The sequence below is a fragment of the Lepidochelys olivacea genome (assembly GCF_965140295.1).
Source record: "Lepidochelys olivacea isolate rLepOli2 genome assembly, chromosome: 7".
In the NCBI taxonomy this organism is placed as follows: Eukaryota; Metazoa; Chordata; order Testudines; family Cheloniidae; genus Lepidochelys; species Lepidochelys olivacea.
Genome location: NC_140417.1, coordinates 120,459,192 through 120,478,547, shown reverse-complemented (window position 1 = coordinate 120,478,547; position 19,356 = coordinate 120,459,192). Strand labels below are relative to the sequence as shown.

Below are 19,356 nucleotides of genomic sequence, written 5' to 3'. Positions count from 1 at the left end.
CTCAGTTTGCAGTAGCTTAATTGTCTGAAAGAGAACCTGAACTCAGCTCTTCAGCCCCAGAGGAACTTAAGTCAGCTAACATATCAAGATTGCTGGGTGCCTCAGAGGCTCCATCACAAATATTTAAGTCACACCACAAAGAAAGACCAAACCAGGGACTTTTGGGTCTTGTCTACTCTTCAGAGGACTCCTAACTGTGCCTCAACCTGTACTTTAGGTTCTTTGGCAAGTCACTTACAATCTCTAGCTGCGTTTCCTCATCGATGAAATGGGGGAAACCTCTCAGATGAGACTAGAGATCGGTTTGACCCCAAACCTAACTTTACTGTGACACAGAGCTAGGAGCAGAAATCAACCCAGGGTCTTTGAGTCTTCCCCACAAGGGCTCTTTTTGCTGATTTTGCCCCCATCCTTTAGCTCTCAGGTACAGGAGCAATAATGGAAAAACTTCTTCTGTGGTCCATGAAACTGACTTCTGGAAGAGCGTGTAGTGGCAGAGTACAGCTAGCATAGGGGACTGCTCAGCTAGAGAACACAGCCTGTTGTCAACACCCAAACCCAGCACCCAAGCCACAACACTCCTGTTCTTCATCTAGCATTGTCCATTGGTGAGAGCTGGGAAAGGATAACGCGCAACTCTTGACTGCACCGCTTGGCTCTGTGACTTTGGGTAAGTAACATTATTATTTGTAATGCCACAGCACCTAAGAGCCTTGGTCAGAAACTAGGACTATCCTACTCCCTGACCTGCTCAGTGCAGAACACCGTCATAATTCTTACTTCATTAGGTGGTGCAAGGCTTAATTATGGGCTTGTGAAGAACTTGGGAGAGTCCGGGATGGGAGTCACAAGAGAAATGTTAAGAATTGTTGTTATATGTAGCTTATTATTGATTTATAATAGGATGGTTGACTGCTTTTGTTTAGCACTTTCCTTTCAGAGAGAACCACACTGTTAGTTTCTGAATTAGGTGCCATTTCACCTGAAATTCAAGGGAAGGAGCTGAGCCAAGTACGCACTAGATAGAGGTTTTGTTTTGAGCTGTCTAGGTACCGGTCAGACAGGAAAGTGAATGGAATTCCTCCAGCAGAACTGGTAATTCAGGAGCTCGGGTTGAATCCTCATATAAATGGCTGCAACTTCACGGACGCCCAGTTACACCAGAACTGACTTTAGACTGATTGGGTGAAGTCCTACCTCTGTTGAAGTCAACGCAGATTTTGCTGTTTATTCACTGGGGTTGCGGATGCCGCCCACAGCGTCCAAACTCCAACCTGCTGCTCCCCCTGGGAACTGTGCAAGCCTATGGGAGATTACGAAACACACACACACACTTCTCTTCTTTAAGATTTCATACAAGACTTCTAGTACTTCTTTTATTATAAATAAAGCTGCATGAGAAATACATACAAAATTCAACAACCTGCTGCTTTAGAAGCAGCAGTTTAATACAGAAAGTTTTCCTGGTGTATCCTTTAAAAGGAACAGGATATGGACGTTCTAAAAAGCCCAAGGAAGAGGGAGCTTGAGCTGCAAGATTTTTGGTACTGTTCCCCATCCTCCTAGGTTAGTCCTCTACAATACAGGACAGGACAGGACAGGAGTCTCCCTTCCAAGCAAGCAAGGTTACAAAAGGGTATCCAAAAAGGCAAGTAATCAATAAGGCTGTTGACCATGTATGGTCCCATGAGCAGCACCAAGCAGTCAGTGATCAGCAGCTATGCCGGTAAGATCAGGGTAAGAGCTGCTGTTTCCTCTCTGTCACTTACAGAATGTCTTACAGATTGTACATTAACACACATTAGAAAAGCCCAAGTGGAACAACCACTACACCCTGCTTGAATGATGGACCAAGTGTTCAATTCTCTTTATGAAACAGAAGAGCTGTACATGGAACTGAGACACAGATGCCACGTCCCATGGCAGACACATGTTGAAGAGTGAAACCCCGTCCCATCCCCCCAAAATGGAAGAGACTCTCTTAAAAGACATTCAGCTCTTGAATAGCAATAATGGCTTCAGTACAAGGCATTTTCTGCAGGTGAGGCTGCACTTTGGGTCCATGGCTGTATCACTTCCCCCACCTTCGTAAAGCCTGCAGTAGAAGATGAAAGCAATAAATCTGGGGTCAGGGAGGTGGTTAGACTCCAGGAGAACAAACCCTAGCCCCTTGTGACAAAGTTCTCCCAGCAAATAAATAGCAACAGCAATACCCCAGCATGAGAAGGGGATCTCTGCAGGATGATGTCTGGCCTGCCCCTTGTACCTCTTCTTGCTACCACATTTAAGGTCTGATCACCTGAGATGCAAAGTACACCCATCCTCCAGTAGTTCAAGCCGTCAGAGCTGCACCATACAGCTTATGAAGGAGATCACTTGCACAAGGTTTGCCAAAACATGCTGTGTGAATACAGAGTGCTTCCCCCACGGGGAGGGGCATCTGCAGGGTCCTTCCTAGCCTGAATTTGCAGTAAACATCTTTAAGATGCCCACCTCGGCAAAGTAAGCACCTCATGTTTAAGCAGCCTTAGCAAAGCAGTCAGATAAATCCAGAAAGTCCCTGCTACATGTAGCTAATATAGGGTAATTTGTAAAGTTCTGCTTCCCCATTGCCGGCATATGGTTGCAAACTCAACTTTAAAAGCCCTCCCAAAAACCACCAAGAGCTGAATTACAGTTGAGACATCCGTGCTGGCTTTCAAGTGGGTTTGCTCTGACACTTTACACAAGGGAAATGAGAGATGTTTTAAAATGGCCTTGTTCTCTCCCTTATCCCTACCCCCCACCCCCCCATTTCTTGTATCAATTTTTTTTTGGTCCATGACATGTCATTTCCTGTGTCACCTGGGTCATGGATTTCTTTCTGTGCTTCTGATATGCTAAATTCAGACTCCTCACAGGAAACGTCAAACAGAGTTTCACTTCTCTCTAGCGGTAATAATAACCCACTGAGGAGGGACTTAAGTCACAGCTGCCTCACCAGATCCTGCACGTGATAGGTCTGTGTAAAAATAGGGCTGGTGAGGACACCATACAATGCACTGGGAACTCAGCCGCTGCCAGAGGCACATTACTTTCATTTTAAAATGTTCCACAGAGCTTCTGATGTATCTACAAGTCCCTATTGCTCTCTAAACCCTTCCTTATATTTTTGCTTATTGTATCCAAGTTGCCAGTTGTGACTGTCCTTTGATTACGCATCATTGTTTAATGGTTTGTGCTGATAAAAGCCAAAGCCCAATAGCACTTGCTCCCTCACGCCCGACCTACAGCAGCCAGACATGTGCTGTCACTCCAGTCTTCTTGTTCTCCTGAAAAAATGACCACCACTGGTATGTGATGGTTTGGGGGTGCAGACAGAGAGCTGCCAGAATTTGGCGTGGAGACCATCAACTTCACTTCTCAAGTGGTAGCCGCAGCCATTAACCAATAGCCCTTCTCTTTTCTCTTCTTTCCCCCTTCCTGAACAATGCAGAAGTCACTTTCTGATCCAAAACACTTGTAATGTCATAGGTAAAGTTACAGATAAAACCAGGGTGGTCACCTAATAACCCTCAACCCCTGCCCTAGGGTATGGCTCACTTTGTATCACCTGAGGCTGGCTGCAAGCTCATCGCAGAAGCAATGTTGACCACCCTGCCCCCCAAGTTCTCGGCTTATGCCCTCTGCCTTTGTACATCAGGACCCCTTTCCACTGGAAGGGTGGATTTGGGCATCCATCCTCAAGGGTGGGATAATGGTTCCTCCTGGAAAGGGGAACCTTCTCTCCAAGGTTCGCTCTCAGCAGCAGGCTGGATAATTCGTCTATTGCCAGAGGGTGTCACTCTCAATGAGATGGGATCAAATCTACTTTCCAGATGTGCCTTAACTAAGTTGAGTGGGTTAGAGCACCCTGCTGTAAGGTGGCATCACCGGTGCTGTCTAGGCAGCCATCAAGGACAGTATTCCCCCCTCTTCTAAAAAGAGAGCCACGTGATGTGTACAGTCAAGACAAGAGCCCTAGCCTCAAAATACAAAATTGTTTAAAGCCCACCAGATTTAGAAGTCAAGACTTGATCCTCAGACTCTAGCTCTCCTGTGGTTGCTTGAAGCTTGGAAGAGGCTGTAAATTCACCATGCTTTGGTCCCAGAGGGCTGTGGGTCTCACCTCCCTCCAGCTGAGACTCCTAAAAGCAACTTATCAAAATAGCAGCATTTAGGAGGACTGGAGGCAGTCTTGTCTGGATGCGGATGGAGACCTTCCGGGGGGTGTTTAGAAGGAGGGACAGGACAGCAGTTCTACTATGGAGGCTAAGAGTTTGCCACATCCAGCTTTAAAGCTCCTGATGGCCAGTCACCCATGTGCGCCACTCTCTTCCTTAGCCATAGCTGTTCTGCCTGCCTGGGTAGGATAAAAAAAAAAAAAAGTGTACTAGATTACTCATACTAGGTTGCGAGGTTAATATCTACCTTGCTAGAAGACTGTTATATCTGGGCTTATTTCACAGAGGCATCAGTGGGTTCCTCTACACACACATCAGCTGCTTAACTGGGAAACACAGTTTGTCCCTTAGGAACCTGCTCTGTTTGTGTCTGTCTTGCTAACATCAAAAGAATGCTCAACTGTGTTCTTCAGAACAGCACTGGGACACTGTCCTCACCATATGTTCACCCAGGCAGTAAGTCCACTGCCCTGCCCTTTACCGGGATGATAATGAAAGAGACTAATTATATTGTATCACAAATGCATCCTGCCCCCCGTCTCCGGTATGCTTCCCAAGCGAGAAGGATTTTGCAAGGTACAGGAAGTGTGTATTTGGGTGGGGGAGGAAAGGGGAAGAGGTTGTTTAGCTGCAGCTGAAAGTCCTACTAAGTGGGCACTTTCGCAACTTGAATTTCCATTAGTTTAAAAAACTATGGTTGATTTCAATGCCGCTTTCTCTGCTGCCTTGTGGGGGATTGAAATTAATCTGCAGGGTCTGGGTTTTAACCCCACCACACACACGCAGAAAAATCAGCTGTTACTAAACTTCCAAGCTGCAATCACAGGGCTGTTGCTTTTTACAAGCAGGAGGTCTCATTTGCAATATTATTTTTTGTGGGAGCCACCTTAGTTTCCCTCTCATCCCCTTCCCTTCCTCCTTTAAAAACAAACTAAATATCTGATTAGAGATTTTGAATAACCCCCAATATTTGCATTGCAACCCCTGAAAAGATTAGTCCTGTCTGTTGCTTGTCACCACCACAGAGACTGGTACACAATGGGAAAAAACAAACCAGCCAACCCATTGGTGGAGTGGAGGGACACTGACAGCATAAATCTTTCAGTTTCTCCCCTTCTTTCTTCCCCTCCCACTCTGTAGAAACCAGGGCCTGCAGTGGTTTCCATGAAAGGCGAGAGTCTCTCCCGCTGAAGTCAACTGCCCACAAGAGGTTTCTGCGATGCCCCAAGGACTTGTGCTTGGTGGAAGAGCATTTCTCCGCTGGTCCTGCTAAAGGGATTCTTTGTGGAGCATGTTTGTATGTCCCACAGAGGGAATGTGCACGGTGTACTCGTTTATGAGTGCGGATGTGTTCCTCAGCATCTCATGAAACGTGTCCACGGTCTTTCTGTAAGCGTCCCTGTGCAGAACAAACGGACGGAAAAGGTTGAGTGGCTCTGCCTTCTGGAACACCACTGGGAAGTTCAGCACCTCGGGCACTTTCCGGTTTCCAATGAAGAAGTGGCAGAGCTTCTTTTCCTGCAGGCTTTTCTCCAGGAACTTCAGCATGTCTTGCAGCCTGACCTCCAGGTTCTCAGAGGCCCAGTCCTGATAGGGCCGGGTCTGCAGTAAATGCAGCATCACCGTCTTCAGGTGGTAGTTGGTGAGGCTGCTGGGACCTGTTAAGCTACACTGCTTTCCATGAAGGAAGGAGAGGATCTGAAGGCAGCTGAGGTGGCAGGCACTGGCAGGCAGCTTTTTGGAGATGGAGTGGATGAACCTCCTCTCGTACACGGCAAAAGTAACAAACCAGTCAGTACTGGAGACAGGATCAGCCATTAGGCTGCTGCGGGGGAAATGGGAGATGAAATAGGCATCCGAGTCTTCACACTGTACCACAGGGGTAAGGTGAAAGGCAATGGACTTCCCAGACCTGAACTTTATCTTCAGGGCTCCCGGTGAGTCCAAGAGGTTGAAGGTGAGGTCAAATTCATATTTGTGGGAGATTTTGTTCCAGGACTTGGTGATCGCAATCTGGAACCACTTCATGACCTGGTTAGCATCCAGATACTGGGTGTTCTTGCAGCACAGCAGATCCTCCATCTCACCACTGCGCGTGGTCTGGTTGGTTTGGCTATGGAGGAGGCACAGCATGTCTTCCCCCAGCTTAGTCTTGCCACAGATGCAACCTACTGCATCCTCATCTGCCCTGCAGACTTTTATGGTGCCGTAGCCTTGTTTGTCCGGTGGGACTGACTCCCTTGAGCACCAGGTCTGGGATCGGAAACAGTATGGCTCTGGGGGTGTGAAAGGGACGATCAAGTCGCAAACCAAAGGCTTGTGCACCCTCCAGTTTTCGTACATGCTCCCCACCCCTATGGACTCCTCCACTTCCATGTCGGCGTCTCGGTTACACACGCTCCTCAGGGCCTCCAGCAAGTCGTCTGCAAAGCCTTCCACCAACTCTCGCTTCCTAGCCATGTCACCGGTGGCACCCAGGATACACCTCTCGTAGAAGTTGGCCAACGCGGCTTTGTCTGGGAGGGCCACGCCCTTGAATGCTTTCCCGAGAACGGCCATGTCGTCCTCCTCACAGGCTGACTCCTGCCAGTTCCCATCTTGGTAATCCTGCCTCCAGAGCTCGATCAGCAGGAAGATGACCATGGACATGGCGCTCCACAAGTCCCAGGGGAGGGGTTCCTTGTTGTTCTGTTCCTCCGGCTCCCTGGCCTTTTCCAAAGTCTTCAGCGTGGCCTCCTGTCTGGCAATCTCTTGCTCCAAACGCAGCTGCTCCAGCCGGAGGTTCTCCTCATGCGCCTTCATCTTCTGGATGATGTCCTCAGCGTACTCAGGAACGGTGGCATTCTCTCTGGGGAAGAGGAGTGGGTGGTTGACGATGGCCGTAATCACCACCAGACACACCCGGAAGATCCCTGCTGGCATGGCGATTCCTTCCCTGCAAGAGAGAGGAGCAGAAAAACCCACTGTCAGTGTCACAGATATTTCAGCCTCCACCCATGGTCAGAGGAGTAGTGAAATAAGGTCAGTGATTTTGTCTAACGTGGTCAATCCCTTTCTCCTTGCTCCAGCTAAATATCTGACACAGGGTCTTTGGGACACCCTGGCAAGGACCTCTTAGACACAGGCACTTGTTCGTGAACTCCTAGACAGAGGCTTAGAGAGGAGGCAGGTAAGCGTGTGTGGATTCCCAGAGTTGTCTACAGCTCTGCTATCCTTTGGAGCCAGAGGACGACGCTTTCACTGCTGTCACTCCATTGTGACTCTGTTGGAAAGCTCTCCCTGCCCCCCCTGACCCCCACGGGTGGGCGGAGGCGGTCTTCCCCTTCTCTGAACACACCCTGGCCCACCTGAAGGCAGAGAACAGTGGGCAGGCTGAAAGGAGGGCTGGAAATCTCTCCCTCCTCCCCCGCAGTCTTGTGCAGTTGACCATTGCCACCTTAAGAAAGGACAGAGGCACAATGCAGGTGGGTGGGACCATAGGGAAGGGGAATGGTCATGATATGGGGGGGCGGCAAGGATATCCTTTGTGCAGGGCATGCCTAGAGCCTCACATTGCCTAAATCCAACCCTACTATCTCCACAATCAGTGCTGCTCATTCACACGTGGGGTGGGAACATGGTTGCACGGTTTTGTGCCTCTGGGCGGGAGGCACATCCCAAGTCGCTTCCCGCTCCTTCAAAGTATCACGGCGTCACTGCACAGCCGAGATCATGCTGGGGCACGTCCGTCCCAGTGTACTGGCTGCCACAACACGGTAGCATTTAGAAGAAGGCAGGGCGGGTGAGTCTGCAGCTCGGGGATGGGGCAGGGCAGGTTCCTCACACCCAGAGAGGGATGGTGTTAAATACATCATGCAGTTTAATTTTGGCACCTGCTGATCTATTACTGAACGATACATTGGAAAACATCCCTGCCAGGTCCGAACGAACATCAACACTTCTTCCTCAGAGCTGCAGTCCCAGTCAACCGGCTCTATTCTGAAGGGTCTGGGGCATGCTGTTCTACTGCCAAATGTGTACCACTCGGTTTACATGCAGCAACAGTCGCCACCTGACACCCCCTTCACCCAGTCTTGGCTGGGGTGACAGCTTCACAGTGTTTTGGGAGGCTTTATTTGTAACGGCTACCATAATGCATTGGGTCTGCAAACGAATGAGTGTTTAGCGCCCCAGGGGTTCCTGGGAGCTGATGATATTAAAGAAATTAACTCCCAGCTTTGCTGGGCACAATCCTATTGCCTGGGCATCTACCCAACACTGAGTGAAACTCCCAGAGTCCTAGCCAGCATGAATTAGTAGGAGTTCTTTGGGTATTTAGGGGTAGCATTTCCTTTGATTGGAGATTGATCTCCCTCTTCTCTCCATGGTGCTAGGAAGTCACTAGCTCTAAAGGTCTCCTTGTTTGCCAAGTATTACCCCTGGGCCTTAACACAACAGGGAATCCAAGAGGACTAGAGAAGAGTACGGTGTTGTTTTTTTAAATTTCTGGTGGAACATTTGGATGCAACAGACCCATGGTATGTGTGGACGTGCGAGACACAAGAGGTATGCATCTGGGAAAAAGAAGGGACTCTGCTATGAGAATAAAGGTACATTAATACAATACAATGAAAGCCAGCCAGAACCAAAGTAAATACTTCTTAACTAACTAATGTATACTATTGGGATGGGGTGGATCCTAAGTAGGTATTATGGTGATCCCATTGCTGTAGCTTCTGGGCAATAATGGTAGGTAGCATGTTACACGGTATGAGAGGCTGTCTTGTCTGTAGTACAAATTCACAAGCTGACAATCTTCCTGGTTTTCTCAGGTCATATTGTAACAAATCCATGCCACCTAGGAATTTATGGTTGTGGGGCTGTGCTGCCCCTGCTTACTACTCAGTGCCTTATGGCAGCAGAGAGACTAGAACTCCGATCCTCCTGCTCCAGAAACACAGGCCAACATTTGAACGTAAGGAGACTCACCATTAGGTTAGCAGTATGGGGCATATGACACACAGCTGAGCACTTCTCCAGTAGGGAATAGACATTCATAGACGTACCAGCCAGTTCATTACAGCACAACAAGTCATGAGACAATATGGTGTCACCATAAAAGGTAGCCCCTTGCCCTTCCACATGAGGATATTATACATACTAAGAGGATACCATCTTTTACTATGAAGGCACTGTTCCAATATTGTCAGCTGTCAGGCTACTGTATCCTGGCTCCCACTGAGACCACCATTAATTTCGGCATCATGACGTGGAGCTAGGTGCTATATTGGGTTAGTGCACACTACCCTTACCCCTCTCAAGATCATATATTGCCTTAACAGAAAAGTCACTGAAAATGTGTTCAGTGGTTTCTTGTTCTACTTTCCATTCATGTATTTCCCCAGGGCACCACATAATTAGTGACTAACTTAGACTGTAAGCACCATGCCTCCTTGTATTTCCAGAGCACCAGTGTGGTGGAAACAACAATAGATGGTATATATTTATCCATAAGTGGTAGCCTGTGCTCAAGAGAGGGCTGGGATAGGAATAGCAAGGGAGGGGAGAGCAAATCAGGACGGAGGGGCATTGGCAGAACTGCAGAAGGGAAGCTCACGCAATGCTCAAGACAATGCTAAGAGTCCCTCCCCTTCACAACCATTACATTCATTCCCAGTGTTTTTCAGCCATCCCTCCCACTCCACACACATACAAATTTCATCTAGAGAAGACTGGAAATCCCAATTGTTTCTCATTTTTTGCATCTACCATGAACTCATCATTTTGTAAAACAGCGGCAAGTCCAGGAGGCGCAGTGACACCATGAGACTCACGCCCTGGTGCGGTTTAAAAATAAGCTGGGTCGTCCGTCCCCCTCCCCCCCGCCCATGTCTCAAACGCTTTTTATCAGTTTGTGAAGGAAAGGCAGGAAATGCTGCCGAGTTCCTTTCCTCGGCACTGTGCTTTTGCAGAACTGTGTGTACATTTAGAGATTAAAAAAAAAACAGAACACATGACAGGGTGCCAGAGGCCATACTTCTGCCTTCAGATCCTCAGTAGGGGCTGGGCTACGCATAAGAGCTGTACCAGTGTAACTACATGGGTTGGAAGAGTGATTTTTTTTAAAACTGACATTGCTCTGTCAGGACAAGCCTAGTATAGATTCAGTTCTACCAGGATGGGTCGAGTTCTACCAGTATAAAAAGGTGCCTTACAGCAGAAATAGCCATACCAGTGCAAAACATCTTTATCCGTTATACTGCATTCACACGAGCGGGGATTGTACTGCGTTACCTACACCAGCATAATTAAACACAGGACAACTTTCTACTGCAGCGAGGGCTTAGTCGGTTTCAGTCCCTCCAGACTGAGGTGGGCAGGGGACCAGCTCTGATACCGGCTACTAGGAACATTCCATTCCCAGATCTCACGAAATGCAGCTTCAGAGTGTGTGTGTGTGAGTGAGAGAGAGAGATAAGATACAGGGGGGCTGGCCTGGTAGCACTACCTTTTAAGTTTGTCCAGCCTGCCTTCTCATTACAAGACCCTGTTTTCAGTTGCTTATCCCTTTGCCAAGTGTTAACTGTTTGGGCTGAAATTTTCTGTAACGAGTGTTTGATCCAGGCTGTTTTATTTTTTGAGAGAGCGTTTCAGCCAAAAAGAGTCCAGCCATTGTTGAGAACGAGGCTAGGGAAAGATACCTTGTTTTGTTCATGTTAAAAAAAAAAAAAAACAACCTTCTGGTGACTTTTTTTTTTTTTTTAAAACAGCTCTAAGTGCTCCCATGCTTTGTAGCAGGGACTTGACATTTAGCAAGGAGCAGCTTTGAGCCTTTTTCAGCCCTATGAAAATCTGCCAAATTTGGTCAAGTTACAAGCCGTTGGGGGGGGAAAAAACCCACTTCCCCTGGGAGTTTGCAGAGCAGAGGCTTCTTAGAGCTTAACAGCTAAAATGTCCACAAGTTTTGTCCTCACTGAGCATGCACAAGTCTCTTTCAGCTCCCACTATGACCAGACCCTACATGTGCCAGCCTCCCAGAGTGACTGAGCATGGTCCAGCCCCTCACAGTGCCTGCGTATGCCCAGTCTGCTCATGCGCCATCCCCACAGAGCGACAGAGCACCCTCCAAACCAGGGCGACAGTGGGAAAGCCAGACTTTCCCTGTCGTGGCTGCTCCAGGCCAGGGTGAAGCCAGGCACCAAAAGAAAGAGCAGGAGGAAACCTCTCTCCTGTGCGGTCAATGACATCTCCCCCCACTCCTAGGCAGTATGGGGGAAACCATCTGATTTGAACACAGAGGGGAGAAGAGCTAGACTGGGGGTGGTGGAAGGAGTAGTTTGGGACAAGGAGTCTGGGATGGGAGGGGAACTGGGACTAGAAACAAAGGTGGAGAATGGAAAGACAGATCTGACAAGGAGCTAGAGTCTGAGCAGGATGGGCACTGGGTGGGCAAAAAGCCTGCAACAAGGAGCCTGGGCGGGAGGCAGGACAAGGGTGGGGGGAGACTAGGACTGGGACCCAATTGGGATAAGAGATTGGACAAGGAGCCGCAGAGGGGTGAACTTGTGGGAGACTGATGAGAAGCAGAGACTGGCATTAGGCAGCCAAGGAGAATGGGGCTGGGCAAGGGAAACGACAGGGGCAGGTTGGAGGGGCAGGGCAGAAGAGGTCAAGATTGGGGGTGGGGGATGGAAGAGGCAGAATGGAAGCCAGGAATCCTGAGTCTCACTGCTCCTCTACTCTCTGCAGATATCTGTGAAGCCCACTGGCAAAGTGTGTGTCTCACCCCCCTCTAGCGCTGGTCCACACAGAGCACGACAATCTACCACTGCAACAAATGAGGCAGAGGTCTTCCAGACAACAGCCTCCTTCACTGTACAACCCCAGTTCATTCTCAGTCCAGAGAACTGAATGAGGCAGGGATCCTGTGGGGAAAAAACCAGGGGGATATCATCTAACACAACCCTGTATCACAATGCATATGTGCAAGGGGCTCAGGAGGTGTCAAATTAAGATTACACAGACAACCTCAACTCCGGCATTTCCTAACTTTTGAGTGGTTGACTTTGCAACCATAATAATGTTCTTTTAATGTAGCTTTTTGTGGGTAATGTTGTGATACTTAGCTCTTGCACAAAGGCAGCCAAGCATTTTGCTGCTTATTGGTCAATATTGGTCAGTATTCCCACTATGCTGCCTTCAGCTCCCACGGTGCTGCTTTGAAGGCTGCTGTATTTGTGGTAGTGGGTGAGCAAGATGGGCAGGAAACCTGGTTCCGGCAGTTGAGACCACCTACACAGAGCCCCATCTGCTTCCCCATCCTCATCCCAGGCCTTCAGCCTGGCCCAGTCAGCTCCGTGCACCCCTCTGAAAACATCCCACACACTTTGAAAGCCTCTGCTCTAAGAGATCTGCTGTAGCTCAAACAGGAATTAATTCAGCGAAGTTCTGTGGCCTTTGTTATACAAGAGGTCAGACCAAGTGATCAGAGTGATCCCTTGTGGCCTTAAAAACCTATGAATAAACCTAAGTATTAATGACACATTTGGAGGGCAGGGGAGGATGGAACCATTTGTCCATGGCCCTAGTGAGTGATTGGACCCACACAATCTAAGTTTTCATTAAAAAAAAAAAAAAAAAAAATACGTAGAAGTTCTAGCTCTTATGGGTTGCAAAGAAAAAATGTCTCTGTAGGTGATCTGAGTATTAACTACTTCAGTGCTGTCTTCCTGAGTCTACTATCATCTCCTTCCAGTGCCTCTGCTGCTGCTCATAGTTTGGCGAAGCTGCAGCAGAACTAGGTTAACAAGCTTGACCAGTGCCACTGCTGCTATTCAGAGCCCTGTGGGCAGCTGTGAATTATCAAGACTCCACTCAGTCTCATGCTGCTGCTGAAGCACACTTGGAAGCATGCACTGGCGAGGATAACCCCCAAACCTCCACAAAATGAGACTCTACCTCAATACCAGAGACTTCTTTGTCCCCCAGCTGCCTTGGTCCTTGAAGAGACAGAGAGTTCCTTCTCCTTTCCAACAGCTAGCACTTCAAACTTAGACCCTTTTTGGCTGGAGGCTGATACAGAAGATAAAGATCCCACTCACACAATGCCCAGGGTCGGTACCCTGGTAAACATGCCAGCATGTCCTCTTCCCAGCTGCTGGTGTCAGGGTAGTTGGGACTTCTTCCGAGGGCGTCACCGTTGGGCTTTCCCGTTGGAACCTCCCCTCTTTTGTCTCTACCTCTAAGCTGGTAGATTTAAGTCCCCCACCAAGGAAATGCCCGGTACACTCTTCCAAGCTCGGCGTATCATTATCAGACTGGAGTCAGCTTGCAGAACTAGGTCCCAAGTTAGTGTCTCACAGAAGCCACTGCACATCAAAAGCGAGGTGAGACAAGCCTCAAGGTTCATCAAAGGACTCTCTCCATTTCATGAGGTGGGGCAGTACCATGGCAGGTCACACTGGCGCTGTACTGTGCTCTGGGGGAAGGTGCGGCTGCTCTTTTGGCCTGGGATAGATTAGATGCAACCGCCAAAACCCAAGTGCTTAAACACACCGAGAACTCTAATATTTATAAATGCACTCCCACCCTACCCACGCTTGTCAGCTGGCGAAGTGCGGCAGTTGTAACAAAGCAGCAGCACCTGTGAGATGTGTTCCGGTTTGCTTGAGGGTAGCTCCTAGCGCAGACCCGGGGGGGGGGGGGGGGAGAAGAGTAGAGGGGAGGGAGGGGGAGGGGAGGGGAGGGGTGTTTATCTGGCTTCTATCACTCAGGGCGATAAACCCTCCATCGTTGAAAGTTCTGCCAATGCTGAAGTGAGACGTGCCAGACTTGTACTGAGCAACGGAGATCTGCGAGGACTTCCCACTAGCTGGTCCTTACACAGGAACATGGGCGCTGCCATCTTGGATACTGCCAAAGCAGAGAATAAACAGGGCTGATCACGCTCTGAGGAACTCTTGGTTAAACAGATGATAGTTTGCGCTGTTCTTGTGGCTCCTGGGAGCGAACTCTCCTGGGAAGCATGCTGTTCACCAGTTCTGTCGAGCGCTAGTAGCCGACAGGACAGGGGTTACTACAGCTAATGCATGCGCTCCGGTTTGCTTTTGCTCACATTATGTTCATTTAGTGCTGGAGAAAGGTGCTGGATTTCAGTTCCTAGCACAATCCTCCCCATCCTTCTCTTTATCCACAAAACAGGTACGTCACGGGCGGTGGTAGGGGAGGGATTGGAAGGGATCCATCTCCATGGCCGACTCAATCTTTGGCTTCTCTAACAAGGCTGCCAATGAAGAAGGACCAGTTAGTGCCATCAGTCTGTGATGTGGACCTCTGTGCACTGGGAACTGGCCAGCTATCACCTGCCAGCTCTTTTCACACAGATTGCCGAAGAGTCACCACTGAGTTATACTGGTGAGCCAGAGAAGAGCTCTATATCCCACTGCCGGTGCCAGGCAGAGACATGGCTATACTTAAAACAAGATACTTTGGAAAGCCTCAAGTTAAGCCCTGCTGCATGGGACAACTTTCACGGTAGGTTAGTTTTAAGAGACCAGTCAACTCTGAGTCCATTTAACACAGAACCAATATTAAATTTGTATTACACCTGCTAAAATTAACATCACTACAACCATCAGAACTTCCACCCTGCTTCACAAATATTAAATCTCACCCACTCTTTGCAGAATCGTGTCACCTCCATTTCACAGCTGGGGAAGCAAATGACCAGAGAGATTAAAGGACTTGCCAGAGGGGACACAGCAGATCAGTAGCGCAGCCAGAAATAGACCCCAAGAGTGCTTGTTATCCAGTCTCTGGCTCAGTGCCTCCTTCCATGATGCACTGCCTCATGAAACATGAAGCTGAAGGCCTATGCTTGCCCTCAGATATTCACTTATGCATCTCTGCTGCTCAGTCAGCTACTGCCCTGGGTCAGTACTGATTTTTAACGTCTCAAAACCAAATCCACCACAATCAAGCAAGAAAAGAAACACTAGTAGCTGGATCACTGTAGGGTCAAGATTTTCTTTTAAAAAATAGATACATTATAAAAATCATCCCTGCCCTATCTATCCAGATCTTTGGTACTTATAAGGTCGCTGTTACTGTTGTATCTAAAGACTGTGAGAATAAATACACTGATTGCTTCACAATACCCCTGTAAGATATCCCTATTGCACAGATGGGGAATTGAGGCACAGAGAACCCAAGTGATTTACCCAAGGTCACAGAGACAGACTATGGCAGAGCAGGGAATTGAACTGGATTCTCCTGAGTGCTAGACTAATGCCCTAATCCCTAGACAGTCTTTCTTGTCTCCAGGCCCACCCCTCTTACTCCAACACTCTATTTTTTCTCCCCTTACAGCACACTAAGGGGGAGAAAGGATGACTCCTTCCCAACACCACACCCTCTCCCCCATAAGAGGCCAGAATGTTGCCTTGGAAACTCCACCCCAGATTAGATGCTCAGCCATGGGATAACTTTGTCTGACAAGGATACTTGCCTGGTAACGATTGTTTTGCCATTTGATTGCCAGCACTGTTGCCTTCAGGAGGTCTATGAACATCGTGCCTGGGGCAGACTCTCAGTGCCAAAGGGGTCAGTCGCAGGGCCAGAGTTGGACGTCCTGCCCAGTGGCCTGGTGCAAACAGTTCAGAAGTGATGGTTTTCTCCCCCAGTAGCACAATCAGATATTTTCATGGAAATGTTGATGTTCGTCCTGGATGCAGGACAAGGCAGCCCCTCCTTCTCCTAAACAGACTGACTGACTCAGACCCTAATCCGGCTCTGCTGTTTGCTCTAATAGATCCCAGGCAGCTCCAGGAAGTCACCCTTTCAAAAGGGAACAGTCCCAGTATTTCATCTATAGATGAAATACATTTTAGTAGCTTCCATTACAAGAATAAAACCCATAGAAGAGACAGCCGATTTATTTTGACTCAAGCAGAGAACAGCCACTCACTCAGGAGCACGTGGCCAAACCCCAGAGAACGGTGCTACTTGTTGGATTTTCGATCCAACACACAATCTCACCATCACATGGGCAATCTATCGAGGTATTTCCAAGGCTCTGCTCACCATGGCATCTAAGCACCATTTGCACCAGTGAAAGTCCACTATGCTCTCCTGTGCACGTATTAATTATTTGCACTGAGGTAGCTCCCAGGAGCCCCAGTCAGGGACCAAGACCTTATTACGCTAGGCACTGTACAGACACAGAACAAAAAGACAGCCCCTGCCCCAAAGAGTTTACAATCCAAGTATAAGACCAGAGACCATAGGTGGATAAAGAAATGGGAGAGTACAAGGACAGTGTAATTAGTCCGTGTAGTGGGCAGTGGTCTTAGCACACCAGTTGTCTAACCACTGTCGAGTTGTTGGTTTTTCGACTGCTAGCCTGCTCCGTTCTGGTTAGCAGGCCACAGAGACACATGTTGCAAGAAGCCTCAGCTCTGCGGAAAGCACTCAGGAGGATTTTTACAGCATTTCACTGGGCTGCCTGTCTCCAACCTCTATGCTACAAACACAGACGGTGGGGCAGGAAGTGCATATGCCGCTCCCACCCATCCCAACAATGTATTCGGTTGTTGTAGAGTCGATGCCAGAGAACATCTTGGCTAGGCTTTTTAAGTCACATACATTCATGCTGTTGGTCTAGAACAATTGGAACTTTTACACTTAGGCCAAAAACGTTTGACCCACTGGCCTGGACAGCTCCCCCATTTAGCTCACTGAATTGGACAGAAGCGATCACAACAGCCAGTCGGTCATCCGCACCTCATGCAATCTTTCATCAGCACAGATGGTCGCAAGTTACAGCAACCCCCTGCTGTTGTACTGGCTGGCCCCGTAACAGTAGCTACGGGGAAAGAGCAATGCCATTGCACACATGCTCCCCGTCTCCTGCTTGATGTCCACATTGGGACCCATTAAGGAAATTTCTCCCCTGATCTCCCTCTTCTGCCCCACTCCACCCTGTCGGCAGCAACAGCGGATATCCCTGAAGAGTAGTCTCATGGCAGAGGAAGGGAAGGAAAGCCTGCATTAGGACTACAGAGAGGGGCCAATTGCCAAAAACTTCCACACAGAATCTCTCCCCGCTCCTGCAATTCTTAACAAGGAAAAAAAAAAAAAGAGTCAAACCTGCCATAAAAGCTAAACAAGTTGTTAACTGTTATGCCAGCTCTCCCAGCACCCAGAACTTTCCCACCCACTTCTATGGGTACTGGCAATATGGCAGATTTAGAGCTCCTATTTCTTCCATCCCTGACACCATCTCCTATTTCTATACTAGCTAGAAGTAGGAGGATCCTGCATTGACCATGGATTTCAAAAGTGGTGGTGTGAACCTCTCCATTAAGGGCCTGGTCCAAAGCCTAGTGAAGCCACTGGAAAGATGCCCATTGTCATCACTGCTGTTTGGATCAGAGCCCAGAGGCAGGGACTGAGAACTACACTGATCCAAGATCTTCTGCATCATACTGAGTCCTGAAACAGGACAAGTTAGCACACTTAAAATTATTGCAGGGCCCCGATCTAAGGGTCCAATACCTTGCTAATAAACAGTGCTCAAAATGAAGGCTAGCTCCTGGGAGCGAACTCTCCTGGGAAGCATGCTGTTCACCAGTCCTGTCGGCTACTAGCGCTCGACAGAACAGGAGTTACTACAGCTAATGCGTGTGCTCCGGTGGTTTGTGAAATACGGAACCTTTTAAAGGTCACATTATCTCAATAACCATTTGCAGTTGTTTCTCCACAATCCTTTGAATTCCAACTTACCTTGACCATTGTAGCAAGAACCATTACAACAGGAAACCAATGCTTTATATTGAAAGGAGAACTGGAATCCCATCTTACAAAATGGTATAAAAAATCGCCACTCCTCTTCGGGCATTAGACACCTGCTAAAATAACTAGTCGGAATCTGTGAGTCCTGCTGCAGCTGACATGAAGGGGAAAGCAAGCTAGTAAATAGGAGAGATGAGATTTTAAGATCTGATTGGCTAAATTTCCTCTCTCACGGATTACATATCAGTGTAACTGCATTGACTTCAGTGCAGTTGCTTCCCAGTAGAAGTGTGTGTGTAGAATCAGGCCCTGATATCATATTGCCTTGCGCCCTGCTAACCTCTTGGAGGAACAGTGCAAACACTTTCAGGAGCAGCAATCTTTTCCAAACACTCATCCTGGATCAGCGATCATAAACCCAGAAAAAAGACAAATATGTTGGCTAAAGAATACATTCTGCTAAACTGTGGTTTTAAATTAGTTTAATCAGTAAGAGCGAGAAGATAAAATAAGCAAGCTAGCAAGTAAACAAGATAACCCTTCCCCACACAATTTCATGCAGCTTCTCCTGCACCCGGAGCCATCACCTCCTAGTCAATTTCACATGGTGGGGTGGCACACCTATTGCCAAAGGTCCAAGGAGTTATCTGGGAAACTTGGGCAATTTCCTCCTTTGCATTCCTACCGCCACAAATCCTTTCACTTTTCCCTTCCCTGAGTGTTTCATAAAATAAACGTTGGAAAAGGAAGCTCTGCAAGGAATTGTTAGCAGGAGAGAAGAGATGTGACACACATTGCCATGGTGAAAGCACTGAATACAAGGGCATGCTAGCATTTGGGTTATTAGGCCACGTGTTTCTTGTTAGGGACATGTCTGTGGTGAACATGAACGCTCACTTCCTTTATAAATATGAGTGCATGAAAGGAGGGCTTTGTTCAGAAGCCCGAGGACACGCCCCTGCTGTAGTTTAAAGGCTAATTTACAGCGCCATGGGAATGATGCGTCATTACTTCAGGGTCCCCACTAGTGGGCCCAAAATCCGCATTGCCAGGGAGGCCTCTGAGCTCAGTTTAAGAGTACAGAGTAAAAGCTACCACTCCAGGTGGGAGACCGGAGTTCAACAATTTCCAGGACTAGGAGTGCATGCAGGACTGAGCCAGAAATCCACATTCCAGAGGTCTGAATGATTCCAATCAAGTCCCTAGTATTTTACATTTCCTCTAGTAGCTGCTTCTGAGTTAGAAACCACAACCACCACCACCTGAGTGTCTGAAGTGGCAGCTTATCGATAAGAAGCTGGAATGCAGCTCAGCCAATCTCAGTAGAGAAGGTCTTTAGAACTCTTAACTCCAGCATCAAACGGAAGCCTGGCATTAGTGCTTT

At 48.2% G+C, this 19,356-nt stretch overlaps 1 protein-coding gene across 5 annotated transcripts in view; it reads right to left on the bottom strand.

The window, feature by feature from the left end:
• Nucleotides 1-1,373: 1,373 nt before the first annotated feature.
• ITPRIP (inositol 1,4,5-trisphosphate receptor interacting protein) overlaps nt 1,374-19,356 on the bottom strand; it is a 31,133-nt gene continuing 13,150 nt past the window's right edge. For 2 of the 5 annotated variants that reach the window (XM_084634154.1, XM_084634155.1), the window contains exon 2: nt 1,374-7,137. In XM_084634154.1, the coding sequence (XP_084490280.1) occupies nt 5,472-7,124 (1,653 nt within the window). In that variant the 5' untranslated portion in view covers nt 7,125-7,137 and the 3' untranslated portion in view covers nt 1,374-5,471. The remainder of the gene's footprint in view (nt 7,138-19,356) is intronic. The other 3 variants (XR_014712424.1, XR_014712425.1, XR_014712426.1) reach the window with 3 other exon arrangements.